Source organism: Hyaena hyaena, unplaced genomic scaffold (genome assembly GCF_003009895.1).
Source record: "Hyaena hyaena isolate Hyena2069 unplaced genomic scaffold, ASM300989v1 scaffold_726, whole genome shotgun sequence".
NCBI classification, from domain to species: Eukaryota; Metazoa; Chordata; class Mammalia; order Carnivora; family Hyaenidae; genus Hyaena; species Hyaena hyaena.
In genome coordinates, this window is record NW_024081358.1 from 191,357 (window position 1) to 211,131 (window position 19,775).

General features: G+C 34.6%; 1 protein-coding gene across 1 annotated transcript in view; it reads left to right on the forward strand.

Moving 5' to 3' along the window:
- Window positions 1-19,775, forward strand: part of PJA2 (praja ring finger ubiquitin ligase 2) — a 69,766-nt gene that overhangs the window by 21,643 nt on the left and 28,348 nt on the right. The window contains exons 2-5 of the mRNA XM_039217957.1: window positions 991-1,108; window positions 3,064-3,264; window positions 4,912-5,965; window positions 15,493-15,678. Coding sequence (XP_039073888.1) covers window positions 1,078-1,108; window positions 3,064-3,264; window positions 4,912-5,965; window positions 15,493-15,678 — 1,472 coding nt within the window. The 5' untranslated portion in view covers window positions 991-1,077. The remainder of the gene's footprint in view (window positions 1-990; window positions 1,109-3,063; window positions 3,265-4,911; window positions 5,966-15,492; window positions 15,679-19,775) is intronic.

The following is a 19,775-nucleotide window of genomic DNA, read 5'->3' on the forward strand; positions in this document are numbered from 1 at the left end:
ATATAGAGCTGTCTGTGGTTAGATAATACAGTTAAGCTCATCTGCAGAACTATCATCTTTTAATAAGTGGTGGTATAAAATTAGCAATAACTCCAGTGTTTAAGTAAATGAGCTGTTTAAATGAAAACATAAGCCCTTACCAAACTTAAAAGAGCACAGGTTGCAACTTTTGAAACAGTAAATGGATTAATTTAGAAACAAAAGTTCTTTTTATATTTGTTACATGACACATTTTAGTTTTTCTAATTTAGAATAGGTTCTTATTTGGGATCAAAATATCTGAATAGTAAATTGACTGTTGTAAAGAATAAGTATATTATTATTCACATACATTGATTTTTATTTTATTTTATTTTAAAATGTTTTTTAATGTTTATTTTTGAGAGAGAGACACACACACACAGAATCTTAAACAGACTTCAGGCTCTGAGCTGTCAGCACAGAGCCTGACACAGGGCTTGAACTCATGAACCGTGAGATCATGACTTGAGCTGAAGTCGGATGCTTAACTGACTGAGCCACCCAGGCGCCCCTACACACATTAATTTATAATTGTCATAAGCCATTATATATTTTGAAAATAAAGTTTGTATTAATAGGGTTAACTTTTTTTTAACAATGCCAAAGCTAAGGGAACTATATAGCACTTGATGTAGAAGCAAAGATAGCATAGTGTAGTAGACTCCCAGATCGTTTGGTCACATACTTCATTCAGCATTCTTCCACTATATTTGCTTATTTACTTTTGTTGTTATTATGTCAGTCTTAAGGATGCTACATGGTTACAACAAGGTTTTTCAGGAGGAGATGTAACTTTTCAAATAGCCATCTTGACAGTTTTAAGGTTTTTTGACGGATTGTTAGATCAGATTGTAGTTTTCTGATATTAGAAGGTTAACAAAGTGCTTTGTTAGGAGAAGCATTAGTTTTGTTATTTTTGTTTTGTGCTTGTATTATCAATGTTTTGTTTAATCTGTGGTTTCCTTGTAGGAATCTTCTGCAGCTTATTTGTTGTCTGAATAAAAAATAATTCACATCCATAATTGCACTGAACTGGGCACACAAAAACTTCCATATATGTCACAGTATACTGAAAAAGAGCCAGCAGGTAAGCAAAGTGTCTTTGTCAGTCCCTCTACATTAAGGATTTTATATTTTTCTTCCTAGATACCTCGAATACCATACGTGGCATGGGATCATGGCCTTTTTAAAATAAATTAATTGATTAATTAAATATAATTTATTGTCAAGTTGGTTAACATACAGTGTATACAGTGTGCTCTTGGTTTTGGGGGTAGGTTCCCATGATTCATCGCTTATATATAACACTCAGTGCTCATCCCAACAAGTACCCTCTTCAGTGCCCATCACCGATTTCCCCCTCTCCTTTGGCCTGCCCCTGTCATCAACCCTCAGTTTGTTTTCTGTATTTAAGAGTCTCTTACGGTTTGCTTCCCTTCCTCTCTGTTTGTAACTACTTTTTTTCCCCTTCCCATCTCCCATGGTCTTCCATTAAGTTTCTCAAGTTCCCCATATGAGTGAAAACATATGATACCTGTATTTCTCTGACTTATTTCACTTAGGATAATACCTTCCACTTGTAATCATGGTCTTATATGAGACCATTTTTGATCTGTTGAATATTTGTAAAGCTTAATTTCTAATTTTTGATATGAAAATATGTATAAATAAAAATTGTTATGTTTTCTTTCTTTACTCCCTTGGCTTCTGTTGTGTTTTCCATTTTGGAGACTTTTCCTTTGGAGGAGCTATTAAGGGCACTGGTTCTGGAATCATGCTATTTGATTATTGGACAAATTACTAAATACTTAATGTTACCGTTAATTTTTTGATCTTTAAAATGAAGTACAGTTCCTACCTTGTAAGGTTTTTAAGGAGATTAAATAATGTTAATCTTGATAACTGTATAAATACATGTTTGTTTTTCATTTGTGCTTGGAAGCAATTCTACTTATTTTAATGCAGTAAAACAAAAATATGTAACTTTTCCAGAAACTGACTGTTTTATATACTGTGAGATACAATTTTGTTTAGGGGGACCTGGATGGCTCAGTCAGTTAAGCATCCCAACTTTGGCTCAGGTCATGATCTCACAGTTGGTGGGTTCAAGCCCTGCATTAGGCTCTGTGCTGACAGCTCAGAGCCTGGAGCCTGCTTCAGATTCTGTGTTTCCCCCCTCTCGGCCCCTCCCTCACTCGTGCTCTCTCTCTCTCAAAAGTTAATAAACATTTAAAAAAATTAAAATATTTTGTTTAGTTCTTGTATAGTATATGAAAAATTTCATTAATTAAAGAAACTTAGCACTTTTTTATATATAGATATGGTAATGTTCTACTTAGGTAAGATGTTACTGTTTACTACTGTATACATCCCTCAGCTGTCAAAACGTAGTATTTAAGTTGTTCAAATGTTGATGGCTTTTGCTACCATAATGTTTACTGTAGTTTTGAAAAGTGAGATAGCATGTTTTTGACTTGGCTCATTGCTGTTTTCCTTTGGAGAATTTTATCTGACCCTAGTCTTTGGGATGTTTTATTATGGTCCAGTTGTTTCTTCCTGGTAGTATAGATGCCATTTAAAGAAGTTGCCTTTGGATAGAAATGTATTCATAGTTAATGTAATTGAAACCATCATTTCACGTACTAGTAATTAACTCAGCAAATATGTATTAAGCATTTATACATAAGGTACTTAGATAATTTGGAGGATCATTGTCTAATCCTTAATGTGCTTTTGCAGTATCCCTTATGAATTTGGCATATGAAAAATCATTTTTGTTAGGTTATATTCTAAAAATCTGAGATATATTAAAAGTACCAAACTTTAAAAGTTTTTTGGGGGGATAAAGAGGCCAATTAACTCTTGTAACCTAGTATTTCACGTTTACTTTTCAAGTTTGTTTTACAGTGTTAGTAAGGTGCATATAATGTTCAGTAGCATATGATTTGGCAGGTTATAGCATATGGGTTGAAACATTACCTCTGCTGGTCACCAGAATAAAGGTCATTGCATGCCTCTCTTAATTTTAACTATGTTTTTCAGCAATGGATCAAGAATCCAGCAAGGCTGCTTGGCCCAAACCAGCAGGAGGATATCAGACAATCACAGGCAGGAGATACGGAAGAAGACATGCATATGTCAGTTTTAAACCATGTATGACCAGGCATGAAAGAAGTTTAGGTCGGGCTGGTGATGACTATGAAGTGTTGGAACTAGATGATGTTCCAAAGGAAAATTCCTCAGGTATGCATACATGGATTTATGTAAGAGCTCGTTAATAAGCATGTAGGAATTGATCTTGTACTGTTGGAAGTTGTGTGTGGGTTTTATGTGTCTGTGGATACAAATGTACACTTCCTACCAAGAAATTCTATTCTGATAGTTTCATTGAATTTAATATTAACAATATATACATTTAAGTGTAGAAGAAAATAGAATACAGCTAGTCATTAAAATGTAACTATATCATCACATCCCTCAGCTAGGGGAGAGCTTTATCTTTCAGTCAAAAAATTTTTAATGTGAACTGAATATATTATTCCCTGCATATTATGTTTTATAGTGTTTTTGTGTTGTTGTTTCTCTAAATACTTTAGCTTGGCTAATTTGATTTCTTAAAATCATTTTATGAAATATAAATGTCAAGTAGTACTTAGTTATTTAATGAAAATCTCTTAATTATTCAGGGGTCTTAAAAAGTATTTTGCAGGGGGCGCTTGGGTAGCTCAGTCAGTTAAGCATCACTTCAGTTCAGGTTACAATCTCATGATTCATGGGTTCAAGCCCCACATTGGGCTCCACACTGACAGTATGGACCTGCTTGGGATTTTCTCTCTTTCCCTCTCTCTCTGCCTCTCCCCAATTCGTGCTTTCTCTCACTCTTAAAAAGTAAATAAATTAACTTAGAAAAGGAAAAAAAAGTATTTTGTAGATGTCCATGTATTGTAATTATACATCTTTGGACTGAAGTATAGTCCTCTTGTCCTGAGCAAATTTGATAATTCTAAATTATTTTTACTGTCATTTATAAGTAAGATTCTGAATTATTAGTTAATGAGTTCACTCTGTTAAAGAAGCCTTTGTGATATGACAAAACTGCTCTTTAGTTATAATTTATAAATTTTTGTTCCAACAAATCTCAGATATCTTCATTTTTTATTATTACATTAGTAGTGATAAAAGATTAAGTGATTTATAGAATAGATCTGATTTTATTCTTTTAATAAGATTCTGACAATCTATGGCAAAGTGACTCAACATGTTGACTTTTTTGTTGTTTTGTAGTTATAGCTGTAACATTATGTAAAGGTAACTCATTATTGTAGGTGTATTAAAAATCCATTTGGGGTAGAAATCTAATATATCTAGAGACTGAAATATAATTTTCTGAATTGACATCAAACACAATAGAGTTTCATTTCTGTTAGATGTGTAAGCTGTTCTTTTATCTATCAAAAGTACTTGTGAAGTTGTTGGGTTTTTTTTTACCTGCACATCATAAAAGAAATGAAGTTTGAATTGTGAGCCTTAACAACTGGAAGGGCAGATTGGTTACCCTATGACTTGACTTATGCCTCTCACTGTGTAGTTTTTCCACTAGCCTCTCCTTTTAATGTGTTTTACAGAATGTTTTAGGTATTAGCAGTTAGGTGGAAAACCTCCAAAAGACATCTGATAGAGGATATTGAGGCGCTATACGATGCCATAAGTGAACTCATAGGGTAACCAGTGTGCTCTCTCAGTTAAGGGGCATAGAAGTACCCGTTAAAGAAATTCACTGATATTCAAGTGAGTAATGATTGGTATAATTTCTACTTAAATAGTCATTATTTATTAAAATTATATCTAAAACTAATGTTTCCAAAAATGTTTTCTTTGTTTTCTATGAAGGTTCCAGTCCATCAGATCAAGTTCATTCTTCTTTACCCAACGACCCTTTGTTTGAAAAAAGTGAAACAGAAATTCCCATTTGTGATACAACATCAAATCAAACCATTGAGAGCAGCCCATCCTTTGCTGCAGTACATCATAGTGAGGAGGGCAGGGAGACTTTAGGAAACAGTACAAATCTTCATAATCACTCTGAGGGAGAATATACTCCAGAAGCGTGCGATGCTTCAAGTGTACAAAATGGAATTTCATTGGTGCATACTGACTCTTATGATCCAGATGGCACACACGGAGAGGCCAATGACCGTCTTCAGCTTTCTGCAGAAGTTGTGGAAGGTGGTGAATATCAGGAAGCATTGAGCAATGCAGTCTTTGAGTTGGCAAATGGAGAGGTAGAGGCATACACTGGTCTTTCACCTCCAATTCCCTCTTTTAACTGTGAAGTAAGAGATGAATTTGAAGAGTTAGATTCAGCACCTTTAGTCAAAAGTTCCACTGGTGATACTGAGTTTGTCAATCAGAACAGTCAGGAATTTCAGAGGTCCTCTTCTGAAGATGAAGTTGTTAGAAAGAAACAACAAAATAATACTAGTAAGGAGAGTCAGAGAGGAAATGAAACTGAAGATTCAGTGTGTGTCCCCCGGCATAATTGCAGTGAACAAAATACTCGTGATAAGAGCAAGAACCAGGCAAGTTCTCCTGAACAGGTAGTGAGACCCAAAGTTAGAAAATTGATAAGTTCAAGCCAGGTGGACCAAGAAACAGGTTTTAATAGGCATGAGGCTAAACAAAGAAGTGTCCAGAGGTGGAGGGAGGCTTTGGAAGTTGAGGAGAATGGCTCAGATGACCTCTTAATAAAATGTGATGACTACGATGGAGAACATGACTGCATGTTCTTGGATCCCCCTTACTCAAGAGTTACACATAGGGAAACAGAACATAACCAAATTACAGCAGAAAGCGGAGCCACGGCAGGAAGGCAAGAAGTTGTGGATAACACCTTTTGGAATGGCTGTGGAGATTATTACCAACTGTATGACAAAGACGAAGACAGGTAAGATTTCATGCAGTGCTTCGTCAGATTGCATAATAAGCAGGGTGGTTTATTTCTAGTACCATTAAGGTTTGATGGATGGGCTCTCTGGCACGGTCAGGGAATTAGGTATTTTGATTTACCGAATATTTGTATTTACTGAGTGCTAACCATACTTGCAAACTACTGATTAGTTTTTCACAGAAACCTTTGAAGCATTTTAGGGATTTATAGAAATTGTAAGTTCAGATGATGATTATTTGTTCTTACAAAAGGATAGAGATGCTAATTATTTCAGTTCATAATGTTTCAGCTAATAAATTGAAGGTAAACATTTATTGTATATTTTTTAAAAAATATGTTAACCCATTCTGGTTTTAAAAAGTGATTAAGATCATAGAAAATTTTGATAATATTGAATGAACTTTGTCAATATTTATTAATGTTACCTATTTCTCTGTTCTTCCTGTTGCTCTTTTTATCACTTTTTTTTTCGCCTACTTTTATTCAGCATTTGATTTTTGGTCACAACTCTGTGTGGTGCATATTTTTACTTCCCCTGTTTATAGATTTGGAAACTGAAGCACAGGAGAGTTAACTTCTCAAGGTCACAGAGCTAGTAAATTTGCTGGAATTTGCATATCTGCCCAATCCAAATTTACTATTTTTAAGAACACATACAGCCTTTCTTATAATAAACATTCTGATTCCGCTACATAGAATCTTTTATTCCCCCAAACTGTAAGACCATAGAAAGAAGAGAGAAATGGAAGATTTCTTTCTTCAGCTTCTGGCTTTTCATTATTGTAGAGTCCAAACTTTCATATAACCATCTTTTTAATATGAATACATTTTATGTATTTTATTTTATATCATAAAATTAATAAGATATAGCTAGTTTTCTTTGGGTAGATGGATAAAGCTTCTGTAATACACTGTAAGTAACTTGTAGAAACAAATGAAATAGAGTTTCTACTGTCTTTGAAGTTTATAAACTTCAAGGGTTAGCAGACAATATGTATATAACCTACTAGTTTTTAAACTTAAGGGTAAAATTAGTTAAGAGCTATGGCCTAATTTATTTCAGTATTTTCAGTTTAGGTCCACAAAATCTTAAAATGGAAATTGGCAGCAAAACCTAAATTGGTGTTAATTTGATACAGGTCTGGATCTGAACTAACATGAGGCCGTTTTTTGAAGCATTCATAACAGTTTGGTGCAGAAATATCAGTGTTTGACTACTAAGTTTTTGACTTGGACCCTGCTGGGAATTATTAAGTAGTATTTCTGATCTTAGGAAAAAAATCTGAATTCCAGAACACACTCAGCCCTAAGAATTTTGGACTTGATTATAAACCTTTAGTATGCCTCTAGGTTGCTATCAAAAATAATAACATCAATTTATAGTCTTAGAAAACTTAACTTTTTGGAAGTATAAGATTTTTTTCCTGCAGTTACATTTTTGCTTTCCTGAAGGAACTAATTTAATTTGGCCATTCCTTCATCATTGGAGACACTAATCAAAAATAATAAATACCTCTTTTTTGTGTGCGTTTTATAGTCAGGCCTAATGTCATTTAATTCAGTTAATGAAATTTTGCATTGTTTGTCAACCTCAAGAGTAATTTTCTTGGCTCTTGATATTTAAGGTTGTTTTTTTTTTTAAGTCAATAGTATTAGCATTCTATTTGCCTAGAATGACCGTTTGACTTTTAATGGTTATAGGGTGTTGTTTTAGTATGTTTATTTATAATTTGTTTCCTTAAGTGATATGTCAATATTCTAAGCAATGATAGATCGTTACAAAGTTACAAACAATATATGGATGAGAAAAACACAGTTAATAGGAAACTTTTTTTCTTTTGACTTTTTAGTACTAAAAGAACCTGAAGTTAGGGTGTGCTTAAAAGATGGAACTAATTTTGGAACAATCTTTTTCTTTTTCCTCCATTTATTTTTGAGAGACAGCAGGGGACGGTGGGAGGGTTTAGGGCAGTGACAGGGAGACAGAATCTGAAGCATTTTCCAAGACTCCAAGCTGTCAGCACAGAGCCCAGTGCAGGGCCAACCCATGAACTGCAAGATCATGACCTGAGTGAGCCAAAGTCGGACACTTAACTGACTGAGCCACCCAGCTGTCCCGGTGTAAAAAAAAATTTTTTAATGTTCATTTATTTTTAAGAGATACTGAGCATGAGCAGGGTATGTACAGAGAGAGTCTGCGACACAGAATCTGAAGCAAGCTCCAGGCTCTGAGCTGTCAGCCCAGAGCCCAATGTGGGGCTCGAACCCAGGAACCATAAGATCATGACCTGAGCCGAAGTCAAAGTTGCACGCTTAGCCAACTGAGGCATCCAGGTGCCCCTAGTGGTAATCTTTAAGACACATTCAAATGCCAGAAACACTTAGGGTTTTTTGTTTGGTTTTGTTTTTTGAAAACTACCATCACAAGAATAACTTCTCAAGGATAATTCTACCTAGAATTCTATTTATATTTGCATCTGTAAGCCTTGAGATATGTTTAGGATCTCATTTCAGTAGTCTGGACATTTTTGAGAGTAACTCAGTTTCTATGCTACTGTTTCCTGTTCTCTACTCTCAACTCCCTGCAAAAAAAAAGATCACAATTGCCAGAATCCCTTTTAATATGGTGTCAGATAAAGGTTGAAATTTAATGACAATACATTCCTACTTAGTTTCATTTTGCCTGCTCTTAGTCTACTAGGTGTTTTACTATACTTTGGCTGAGTTCTGATAATAGCAGATTAGAAAAATGGGGAAACAGTGATTCTACAATAAGTGTCTTGAGAAGGAAGATATAAATAACCTTTGCCTTGAGTCTGTAAGATTCTTTTTAAGTTTTCTCTGCTTTGTAAAACGTAAAGATGCTATACTTGAAAATTTTTCTCACCATGTTTGCTTTATAATCGCTACAAACAGAACCATCTTATCGAGAACATAACTAAAATCACTGTGACATTTTTAGTTACAGGAATTTTGGCCACTTGTAAAAAATATAGTTCAAAAAATAAATACTTTAGTTCATATTTTCTTTAAAAATGAAAGATATTTGAATGAATCCATGATGCATATTCCTGAAAACTTTTAAATGATCACTTAATTATACCTGAAACATTACACTTTATGGAATAAGCATTGCAGCTGGTAGAATTGCTCTGAGCTGTTTGACAGGAACCGAACACCACTTTATTAAATTAGAATTGCGAGGGGAATTTTAATAGGCAGTATGTAATTACCAGACTTGGAATTAGACCAAAGAGCTAAGGTTAACATCTTGTTCTTTTGAAATATACCCTGAGAACTTTAATAACTGAAGACAAGATCTAGTGTTTAAAAGAACCTTTTAACCATGCCAGCACATTTTAACCTTGGGCCTCACTGTGTGAAGAAAGAGGCATGCCATCCACTGACCATTTCTTATAGTACTTGAGGTTTCTTTCAGAGCTTTTCTGTCCCTAGACCTTGGCATTGCGTTTTATCTGAGATAAAAATGTCAGGACAACTTTTTGTTATTGATGATGTTGGGAAAATAAAAGGAATATTAGCCATTCAGTTGATTTCAGTTTGATATATTCAAAAATGATTTATTAAAATCTTCCTTAAGTGTCAGGTACTCTGTAACTGCAAATAATAATGATCCCCATTCCCTTGGTGTTCACCAGCCTTATGAGGAAGAAAGAATATGTAGATAATTATTATGAGACTAAATTAAGTTCCTTTTCTCTTCTATGTAAGTTAGCTGAGAGCCACGAAGAAGGAACTCCTCTGATATCCCTGTATCCCAACAGTTAAGCATCTATGAGTAGCCAAAGCAAAGATCTTAAAGCATATGCTCTAACATTTTAGCAGACCTTTTTATCTTATTTCCAAGTTCATAAAAGTTAGGAGTAAATTAGGGATAAATAGCTTTGCTCTTCAGGCATGCTAAAGGGTTACAGATTATAATATTCTGATATTTAGGGGAAAGACCAGAACATTGTAAAAGGCAGACACAAATTCAGAAAAAACCATCTGGTTCTTACTAGATTAACCGCCTTATAGATTTGAACAGCTAACCATTTGTATCACTGTATTATAACATAGTTCATTGTTAATAGTGGTAAAATGTCCCAGACTGCTTAGATTATGTTCAGTATACTGTCTGAAAAGGCAGATATGATATATCGTAACATAATTTCCATCCAAGGTATTTTCAGTAAAATTCAGAAGGTGGTTTTGATCCTAAGATAACAAAATTATCTAAAATTTCACTTTTCTCTAGGCTTGTATATAGTTGAGTTTTTATCGATGTGAAAATGCCAAGGAAGATGAACAAACTAGTTCCTTGGGGGATTTGAGGAATAAAAGCTTGCTTTTGGATGCTTTTACTTCTATATCTTATTTCTATTTAAGATTTATACTACATAAATTATTTTGTCTAGAAATCACATGTAACTTTATCTAATATATGAAAAGAGTTTTTTTGGTTCACAATTGAATGTGTAAAATGTAACATTTGAGTAATTTATAGTTGTCTGCTGTTGAAGATAGCTCTAAATGCTAATAGGAGACAATACTTATGGAAAAACTATAAAAATCAAAGTGGTACTTGAGAATTTAAAAATGTTTGACTAATTTGCATTTATATTCGGGAACAAATGGGTCCTTACAATTTCATGATTGTTTTGTGCTATTTATTCTGTTGCTTATTCTCTTTGAAAAGTTCCCTATACTCCTGTCACCCTTATTAGATAACTTTGTTTCTTGCTTTCTTAGACATAGTAAAATAATTAAACCTGAACTTTGTTTTCCTTCTCCATATTACAATATGTTAGTATCCATTTCTGTTTTTAATTTTTTCTTCAATGAAAGGTGGTGACTTTTCTCATTTTTTTTCTGTAGTCATATCTGACCCTTGACTTTATTATTCTTATGCCAGAGTTGCTTCCTTCTCCACATTCTGTAGTTTTTCTTAATCCTGACAGGAAACCTTTACTTGATTTGCTTTTTCCTTTAACCAGTTGCCTGTTTGTTTTCTCTTCCATTGGTGAATTCCCAGAATAAATGTACTATACCTACTCTTTTTGTTCCTGCACTCTGCACTTTTATTTATTTAAAAAAAATTTTTAATGTTTTACTGATTTCTGAGAGAGAGAGAGAGAGAGTGAGCACGAGAGCAGGGGAGATTCAGAGAGAGAGGGAGACATAGAATCTGAAGCAGGCTCCAGGCTCTGAGCTAGCTATCAGCACAGAGCCTGATGCAGGGCTCGGACCCACGAACCATGAAATCGTGACCTGAGCCGAAGTCGGATGCTTAACTGACTGAGCCACGCAGGCGTCCCTCACTCTGCACTTTTAAATGCCTTGAAATTTAACTCCCTAGTATTATTTGTATATTCTCTAATGTTAACAGTATCCTCCTGTTTCTCAAATCCGATTGACTTTCTTGGTACCTTTTTAACTTTAGTGCTACTACTGAGCAATTTGCTTACCCTTTCCTGCTCCATATATCTTCCATTTACCTCTGTTTGTTTTTTCTTTGCTGTGTTTTCGCTGGATGGACCCCAGGGGTCTGCAAATATTTTTTAGGCTTTGTGGACCAAAAGGCAAAATCAAGGGTATTATATAGGTACTTCAGCAACCATTTAAAAATGCAGCAAAACAAAATAAAAACGTTCTTAGCTTCCAGGCCATTAAAAAACAGACAGGTGGCCAGATTTGGCTCATAGGTCAGGACATAGTTTGCTGAACCCTGGTATAAAAAGACACTAAGACTAAAGTTGATTGGGTGAACAGGAGACTGATATTTCCATTCAGTAAGACAAACCAAGGATTTAGAATAGATTTTCTTTGGTAGAAAAGAGAGAAAAATGGTGGTGTGCTGGTTGGAAATCCAGTTGAAATGTCTAAGCACACAGCTTATATAACAAAGTAACTATCACTTTTATTAAATGTTTACCATTTTCCAAAAATTGCGCTGAACAATTTATCTACAGTATTCACTTAAACATCTTTATAGATCTGAAAAGAAAATACAGTATATAATGTTAAAAATGTGAAAAAAAAAAAAGATTTGCTAACAGCTATTAAATGGTTTACCATTTATCAGGCACTGTTAAAATGTTTTATATAGATTAACTCGTTAACTTCTTATATGAACTCAGGGAGTTATTAGATACTACTATCATAGTCATCTGGTGTGTGAGGTGATAAAGGCACAGAAAGGTTAAGTAACTTCTTCACAACTAACAAGTGGTGGATTCAAAACCAGGCAGACTGACTCCAGAACCTGTGTTCTCAACTATGGAACCATATGACACAGCGGTAACGTACACTTAGAGCAAAATTATGAGGGCGGTAGGCAGATGGCTTCATTTTGTGAAATACTGCTTTAGGAAAAAAGTGAAGGATGTGGAGATTTGATAACAAATTGAAGCAATACTGATAATTCAGAGTACATCTTTTTTTAGATTTTTTTTAAACATTTATTTATTTTTGAGAGAGAGACACACACACCACAAGCAGGGTAGGGGCAGAGAAAGAGGGAGACACAGAATCTGAACCACGCACTGAGCTGTCAGCACAGAGCCCAGGGCTCAAACTCACAAACTGAGATCCTGACCTGAGCCGAAGTTGGATGCTTAACTGACTGAGCCACCTACGCATCCGCAGAATGCATCTCTTAGATGAGTTGAGTGAAATTAAATCTAGGGACAGAAATTAACAATTGACTGTCTTCGTTTAGGTTTAGAGAAAAGTAGTTGAGCCAGGGTTTTTAGGAGAAATGGAGAAAAAGGAGTCCTTTTACAGAGGAATGGAAAAGAAAGAGGACTTAAACAATGAGAGTTTGTGAGGAGTCAAAGACCTGTGGTTTTCAGCTTGAGAGCAGGGAAATACCATGAGATAGAAAATCAAGAAAGGACTTATCTGTTAGATAAGTTTTGCTTTATAACTTTGGAAAAGGAAATGAAAATCTAAATATGTTTGGTGCACCATTAGTGATTATGAAAGCTAAGTGATCAGAAGTGGGGATATATAATTAAAAGTTAGCTACTTAGAGGTGAAGGTTATATATAATGAGTAATAATGATATAGGCCAGGGATCTGCAGACTTTTTCCTAAAGGACCGGATAGTAAATATTTTAGATTTTTGCTGACTAAGAGACAGAAATAAAGATAAACTTGTAAAAAAAATTGTAACTCACTGACCATTAAAAAAAATAAATAAAAAAAAAAAAAACAGAAGGGCCAAATTTGTCTCAAAGGCTTAGACTACCAGTCTGTGACATAGCTTCTTAAATATATTGACTGTTGATCATAAGCATGATTTATATATAAAATTTGGAAGTATTCCATCAATTATTTCATTAAGCAAAAAATATATAGTTTTCAGGTGTTGTTCTGGACAGGATCATAAAATGTTTAAAATATGAGGTTTTTATTTAAATAAATAAAATTGCTACAAATTAATAAAGAAATCTTAGCTTAATTGTTAAAGATGTATCAGAATTGGAGCTGGTAAGTTGAGAGGCCAAGGGGCGCCTGGGTGGCTCAGTCAGTTAAGCATCTGACTTCAGTTCAGGTCGTGATCTCTCAGTACGTGGGTTCAAGCCCCGCTTTGGACTCTGCTGACAGCTCAGAGCCTGGAGCCTGCTTTGGATTCTATGTTTCTCTGTCCCTCCTCCGCTCACATTGTCTGTCTCTTTCTCAAAATAAGTAAACATTAAAAAAAATTAAAAAACAAAGTTGAGAGGCCAGGGGTGGCTCAGTCGGTTGAGCATCCGACTTCAGCTCAGGTCATGATCTCACAGTTTAGTTCATGAGTTGGAGTCCTGCATTGGGATCCCTGCTGTCCGTACAGAGCTGGCTTCAGATCCTCTTATTTTCCTCTCTTTCTGCCCCTCCCTGGCTTGCACTCTTTCACTCTCTCAAAAATAAATATACATTTAAAAAATAAATATACATTAAAAGAGAAAAGTAAGAGCTTACCCCTGGTGTTTTGGGGCACCTGGGTGGCTCAGTCGGTTGAGCGTCCAACTTTGGCTTATATCATGATCTCACAGTTTATGAGTTTGAGCCCCATATCGGGCACCGTGCTGACAGAGCCAGGATCCTGCTTGGGATTCTGTGTTTCCCTCTTCTCTCTGCCCCTCCCCCCTTGTGCTCTGCCTGTCTCTCTCTCTGTCTGTCTCTTTCAAAAATAAACATTAAAAGAAATTGAAAAAAATAAAGTTGAGAGGCTTTATAGGCCAGGAAACCTCATTCAGAAAGTCTTTTTAAACTATTTTTTATGTTAGATTTTTATACTGGAACAAGTATAGACCTGGTTTACCTGATCTTAAATTATTTTTTGGCTTAAAAAAGATTTTACAAAATATAAGCAATAGGGCTTCTATGCAACTGAAGGAACACCTTTTACTTGCTATGCTAGAGCTGTATAACATTTTTCTCCTGAATATTTGTGACCTGCTGCCCATCCTTTACTGACAATTGGAAGTTGATTTTATTTTTTTACTTCTAACTCCTCAGCTTACATTACTGCTGCTTTTTCTTAATAGCATCTTGATCTCCTGGGTTCATCTGTTTATAGAAGGAGGAACTCCTTAGACTAGTTAATATATCAGTAGTATAGCCATTGATAATTTATCATCATAAAGAAAAAGTAATTTCTTACTAATTATCAGTTCTCAAAAATAAACTAAAATTTATTAATTTCTTGTTTCTCAAAAATAAAGGCACAAAGGGAAATCTTTAAGGGGATTCTTGACCAGAATGGTTGATATGTTTGGAAGGGGCATTTAAGATTTATTTTCACCTTTGTGGTACAAGATGACTGGTACTTAAAGAGTCATTAAATGAAACTAAATTAACCAAAGTTAATTATAACCAAGTCATTTTCCAAGGTTCTTCCTTAACCCTTTATCAGTACCCTTCGGTTCCTTATCTAAATGTTTTCTTGAATTGAAATTTATTTTGTGTTCACAGTCCTAGCAAAGGACTTTAGTAAAGATTTGTCGGTGCTGTTTTTTATGAACTTGAATCTCATTTTGTTTTAAAATCTTTTGTAAAAAAGGAGGGAAAAATAGTTAAGTTTTTAAAACATGGTAAGAGTAGAAATTTATTCGTAAAGAATAGGTCTCCCATTGTCAGTATGTAATTAGAAAGTCATTTTAGTCAGGTTAGATGAGTAATAAATCTCTTATTACTTATTCCAGATAGCATTTAATTTATGATTGCCAAATTCTATTTAAACTTTTATTTAGAAATATGTCTAAAAAATGAATCTATAAGCAACATGGAATTATTTACTTTAGTCAGGAAAATCATAAATCGATTATTCTGTAACTTGCCATATGCTATATTCATTTGAAAAATTCACATTTCTGCTGAATATATTTATTTCTGTATTTATTTTTAAAATATTTTTTAAATTGAATTAGCACCTGATGAATCATGAATCATCTGTCGTCCACTCGATACCATGATGTCTCCAAATGGTAAATGCACATATAATGACGGTTTATTTTCTTTCCGTTCTGAATTTGCAGTTCAGAATGCAGTGATGGAGAGTGGTCTGCTTCTTTGCCTCATCGATTTTCTGGTACTGAAAAAGATCAGTCGTCAAGTGATGAAAGCTGGGAGACTTTGCCAGGAAAAGATGAGAATGAACCCGAACTACAGAGTGATAGCAGTGGTCCTGAAGAAGAAAACCAAGAATTATCTCTACAGGAAGGGTATGTTTTGTTTAACAGTGAGGTTGATTTATACGTATTGTACAAGAATGGTATACATAACTTCCAGATGTTGGGTATGCTATTGATCGCATGTACAAGCCCTGTGTAGGACCAGTAAGTCCTACTGATTTTTTTCATTATGCTTTTGTTGTGTTTGTTTGTTTGTTTAATGTTTGTTTTTTGAGAGAGAAAGAGTGTGAGGGGGGGAGGGGCAGAGAGAGAGGGAGACACAGAATCTATGGCAGGCTCCAGGCTCTGAGGGGATGTGGGGCTCAAACCCATGAACTGTGACATCAATGCGCCCCAGTGCTTTTGGTGTTTTACAAAGAACAACTAAATTTAAAATTTTTAGTAATTTCATTATCTTCTCTTGAGATACAGTATACATTTCTACTTGGCTTTAAAGAAAATTGAGGCATTTAAAAGATTGTTCTGGTTGAGTTAGGTATGAGTTTAGAGCTGCCGTTGCTATACAGTGGAGAAAGAGCAGCCTCAAGATGAAAATCGGTGATTTATTCACAGAAACGGAGAAAGTTAAAAATGTTGAAGTGTTAATATTTCTGTCTAATTGCATCAGATGATATCTCTGAAATCAGTGATTGATGGAAAACACCTTTGTCTTTTCCTAACTTTAATGGGAGTGCTCTAGTACAGGGATTGTCAGACTTAACATGGTAAAGAGCTACATGGTAGGTATTGTCAGTTCGTAGGCCAGTCTCTATTGTAGCTAGTCAGCTCTAGTGTTGTAGTGTAAAAGTAGTCATAGACAGTGTGTAAATGAATGAGTGTGGCTGTCTTCCAACAGAATTTTATTTATAAAAACAGGTGGCAGGCTGGAAATAACCCATGGGCCATAGTTCACAACCCTTGCTCTAATCTCTCCCAAGTAAGAATGATCTGACTTTTAGGTTGATTTTACACATACACATACACACACACACACACACACACACACACACAATTTTTTTTCCTAAATCACACTAAGGAGTATCCCCTTGTGTTATTTTATAGGTTTCTAGTAAGAATGTTTGTTAAATTTTATTGAAGTTTTTTTAGTGTCAGTGGAAATGGTCAGTGATTTTTCACCTTTGACCATGATGATCATGAGGAATTATTTTATTACTAGGTTTCCTAATATTCAGTTACCCTTGCTTCTTGACATAAACATGATCGTATAGTCATGAAATGTTGTTTGAACGTGCTGCCGGCTTCTGCTTGCTAATATTTGACATAGGATTTTTATGTTGAAATGCGTAAATGCAAATTGTCTCATTTATGGTCTTGAGAACAGTTTTAATACTTGCTTTGCTAAAACAATGTGCTTTTTTTTAACCCTTTGATGTTTAGCTTATTTATTCCTTTAAAGGTTGTTTAAATATTTAAACAGCTTATTCTTTTAAAGGTTGTTGGTATTGTGAAACCTTGGCTTTGCATTTTCTGAGGTAGTATGTCTTTGTTAATTTAAATGTTTTTTTCTGATAATTGGTTTTTTCTAATATTAGTCTCTCACGGAATCTATTTTGATAAATATGTTTTCTTAACTCTTTCAACTTGGACTAGCATTAAAATTTGTACTTTTCAAAGGTATAAATTTCCAGCTTGAAATTAATTCTGTAAGAAATAAAATACGTTAGGAAATTTGTAAAGAAAAGTTTACAGACATAATTGATTTTGACAGTGATTGAAATGGTGTTTATTCTTCTCTTCTGATTTTATGTTTGATCTTCCTGAATCACTGTTACTTAGTTTACTATTAGTAAATTTTTCATAGGTAATTTGGGATGGTAATTATTCGTTCAACAAATATTTATTTTGCATTAAATATGTACCAAGCCTTGTGCTGGATCCCATGATTGTATTCATGAACAAGACAAACTGAGATTCCCTCCTGAAGCTTCAATGTGGTGGGAGAGGCAGATATTAAATAAAATACAAAGTGCTAAATTATAAACTGCTATAATTATGGGAAAGCAATCATGTCATAAAGAGTAACTGGTAGGGCCTACACTAATTAGAGTGGCCAGAGGCTACTTGTCTTAGAAACTGATTTTGAGCTGGGATCTAAAAGATGAGAATTAGTTGGTGAGGAAGAGCTTTCTAGACAGAAGGAAAGGTAAGAGCAGAGATATTGAAAATGTAAAGGCTTGCCATGTATGAAGTAGTGGAGCTGAAGTGAATGCGTGAAAAGAATGACATGAGATGAGGTGCACAGGTACCCAGCTATGCAGGATAGGTAGCCTCTGGATTTTATTCACAGAGCAGGGGATTTTAAGTGAAGAGTTAATTGGCACACATTTATAAAAGATCACTCTAGTTGATTTGTGGAGATTAAAGTACAAAAATAGTGAAGGGTTGGACTAGGGTATTGGACCGGGGTGGGGGGCGGGTGGTAATGAGGATTTAAAAAAGTAAACAACTTGAGCATATTTTTGAGTGATAAATAGTAGAGTAGATTTGTGAGATGAGGGAAAGTGAAGAATCCGTTATCGCAGAGTTTTTTGGTTTGAGCCTTGGATAGTTATTACTGTATTGACTAAGATACGAAGATGGGAGAAGAATGGGAAGTAAAAACTTTTTTTGGAAGTTTTAACTGGCAGTTAGACATACAGTGTAGATGATAAGTAGACACTTGGATGTTTTTACGTTTAAAGGATCCTGGATTGTAGTTAGATATAGATAAAGAGTTATATAGATTGAGATAGAGGTGCAGAGATCTGTGATGTGGAAGTCATCAACTGCTTGCATTGATACCCTACAGTAATAAAGCCTGTAATTCGTTTAAAAAAAGAAGTTGGGGCACCTGGGTGGCTCAGTCCATTGAGTGTCCAGCGCTTGGTTTCTACTCAAGTCGTGATCTCAAGGTTCAGGGTATCGAGCCCCTCATTGGGCTCTGCACTGACAGTGAGTAGCTGCTTGGGATTCTCTCTCTCTCTCTCTCTCTCTCTCTCTCTGCTCCTATCTTGTTCCTTGTCAAAATAAATAAACTTTTAAAAAAGTAAAAGTGAGGGAACAGAACTAAACAGTGGGCAGCAATGGTATTTAAGTTGAAAGAAGGAAGATCAAAGTTGAATTGTATTTTTTGGGAGAGGGTTCAAAGCTAACTTTTGACGTAAGAATTTAGAATATATGTATTAGGGACCTGTAGAGGAGGAAAAAAGGAATTAAGACATGGAAAAAGAATATTTGCAGTCAATCTAAATAAAAGTAAAGAAAGGGAAAAAACATTTAAAAAGAGGGGAAATAAAAAGAGATGGGTAAAAGTAATATAGAAGAAGTCCTGTAATAAATATAAATTGCCTAATCTCTGCTTATAAAAGTCAAAGCTTCAAATCAGTTGGAATTTTTTTAAGTTAAATGTGTTTTACAAAAGATACACTTAAAGCATAGGTATAGAGATCCTGAAAGTAAAAGGATAGACAGTGATATTTCAAGCAAATGCTAACTAAACAAAAATGGAACAATTACATTAACATTAGCAAAGTAGACTTCATTATTGGGGAGAATGAGGGGTCAGTATGTAGTAAGTCCAGTTTACCAGTAAAATGTAAGTTTCACATTTGAATGCACCTAATAAAATAGACTTAAAATATGTAAGTTAAAATTTAACCAAACTAGAGAATATTGACAAATTTACTATCATATTGGGAAACTTTTTAATACTTTTCTCAGTTACTTGTAATTTATAAGAACTTCATCTGTCTTTAGCGGATTTGAACAACTGATTTAATCCTGGTTTAATGAACAGTCCACTCTGTGGAATACACAAACGGACAAAAACAGCATGACCTAGGCTACAAAGCACAGATTAACACATTTCAAAGAATTAATATCCTACAGACTAACAAAAACACAAAAACATTAAAAATCCATGCATTTAAAATTATTATTCCTTCTAAATTACCAGTAAGACAAAAAAGAAATTACATTTGAAGTCTAAAATGCTCACAACCTACCGGTTTCAAGAATACTACCAATCAGAATTTGACAGATTGCAGTGAAATTGGTGAAGAGAGATTATCTTTGTAGATACTTACACTAGAAAAGAAAACTTGAAAAAGGAGGAGCTCTGCATTTAACTTAAAATAGGAAAGGAACAT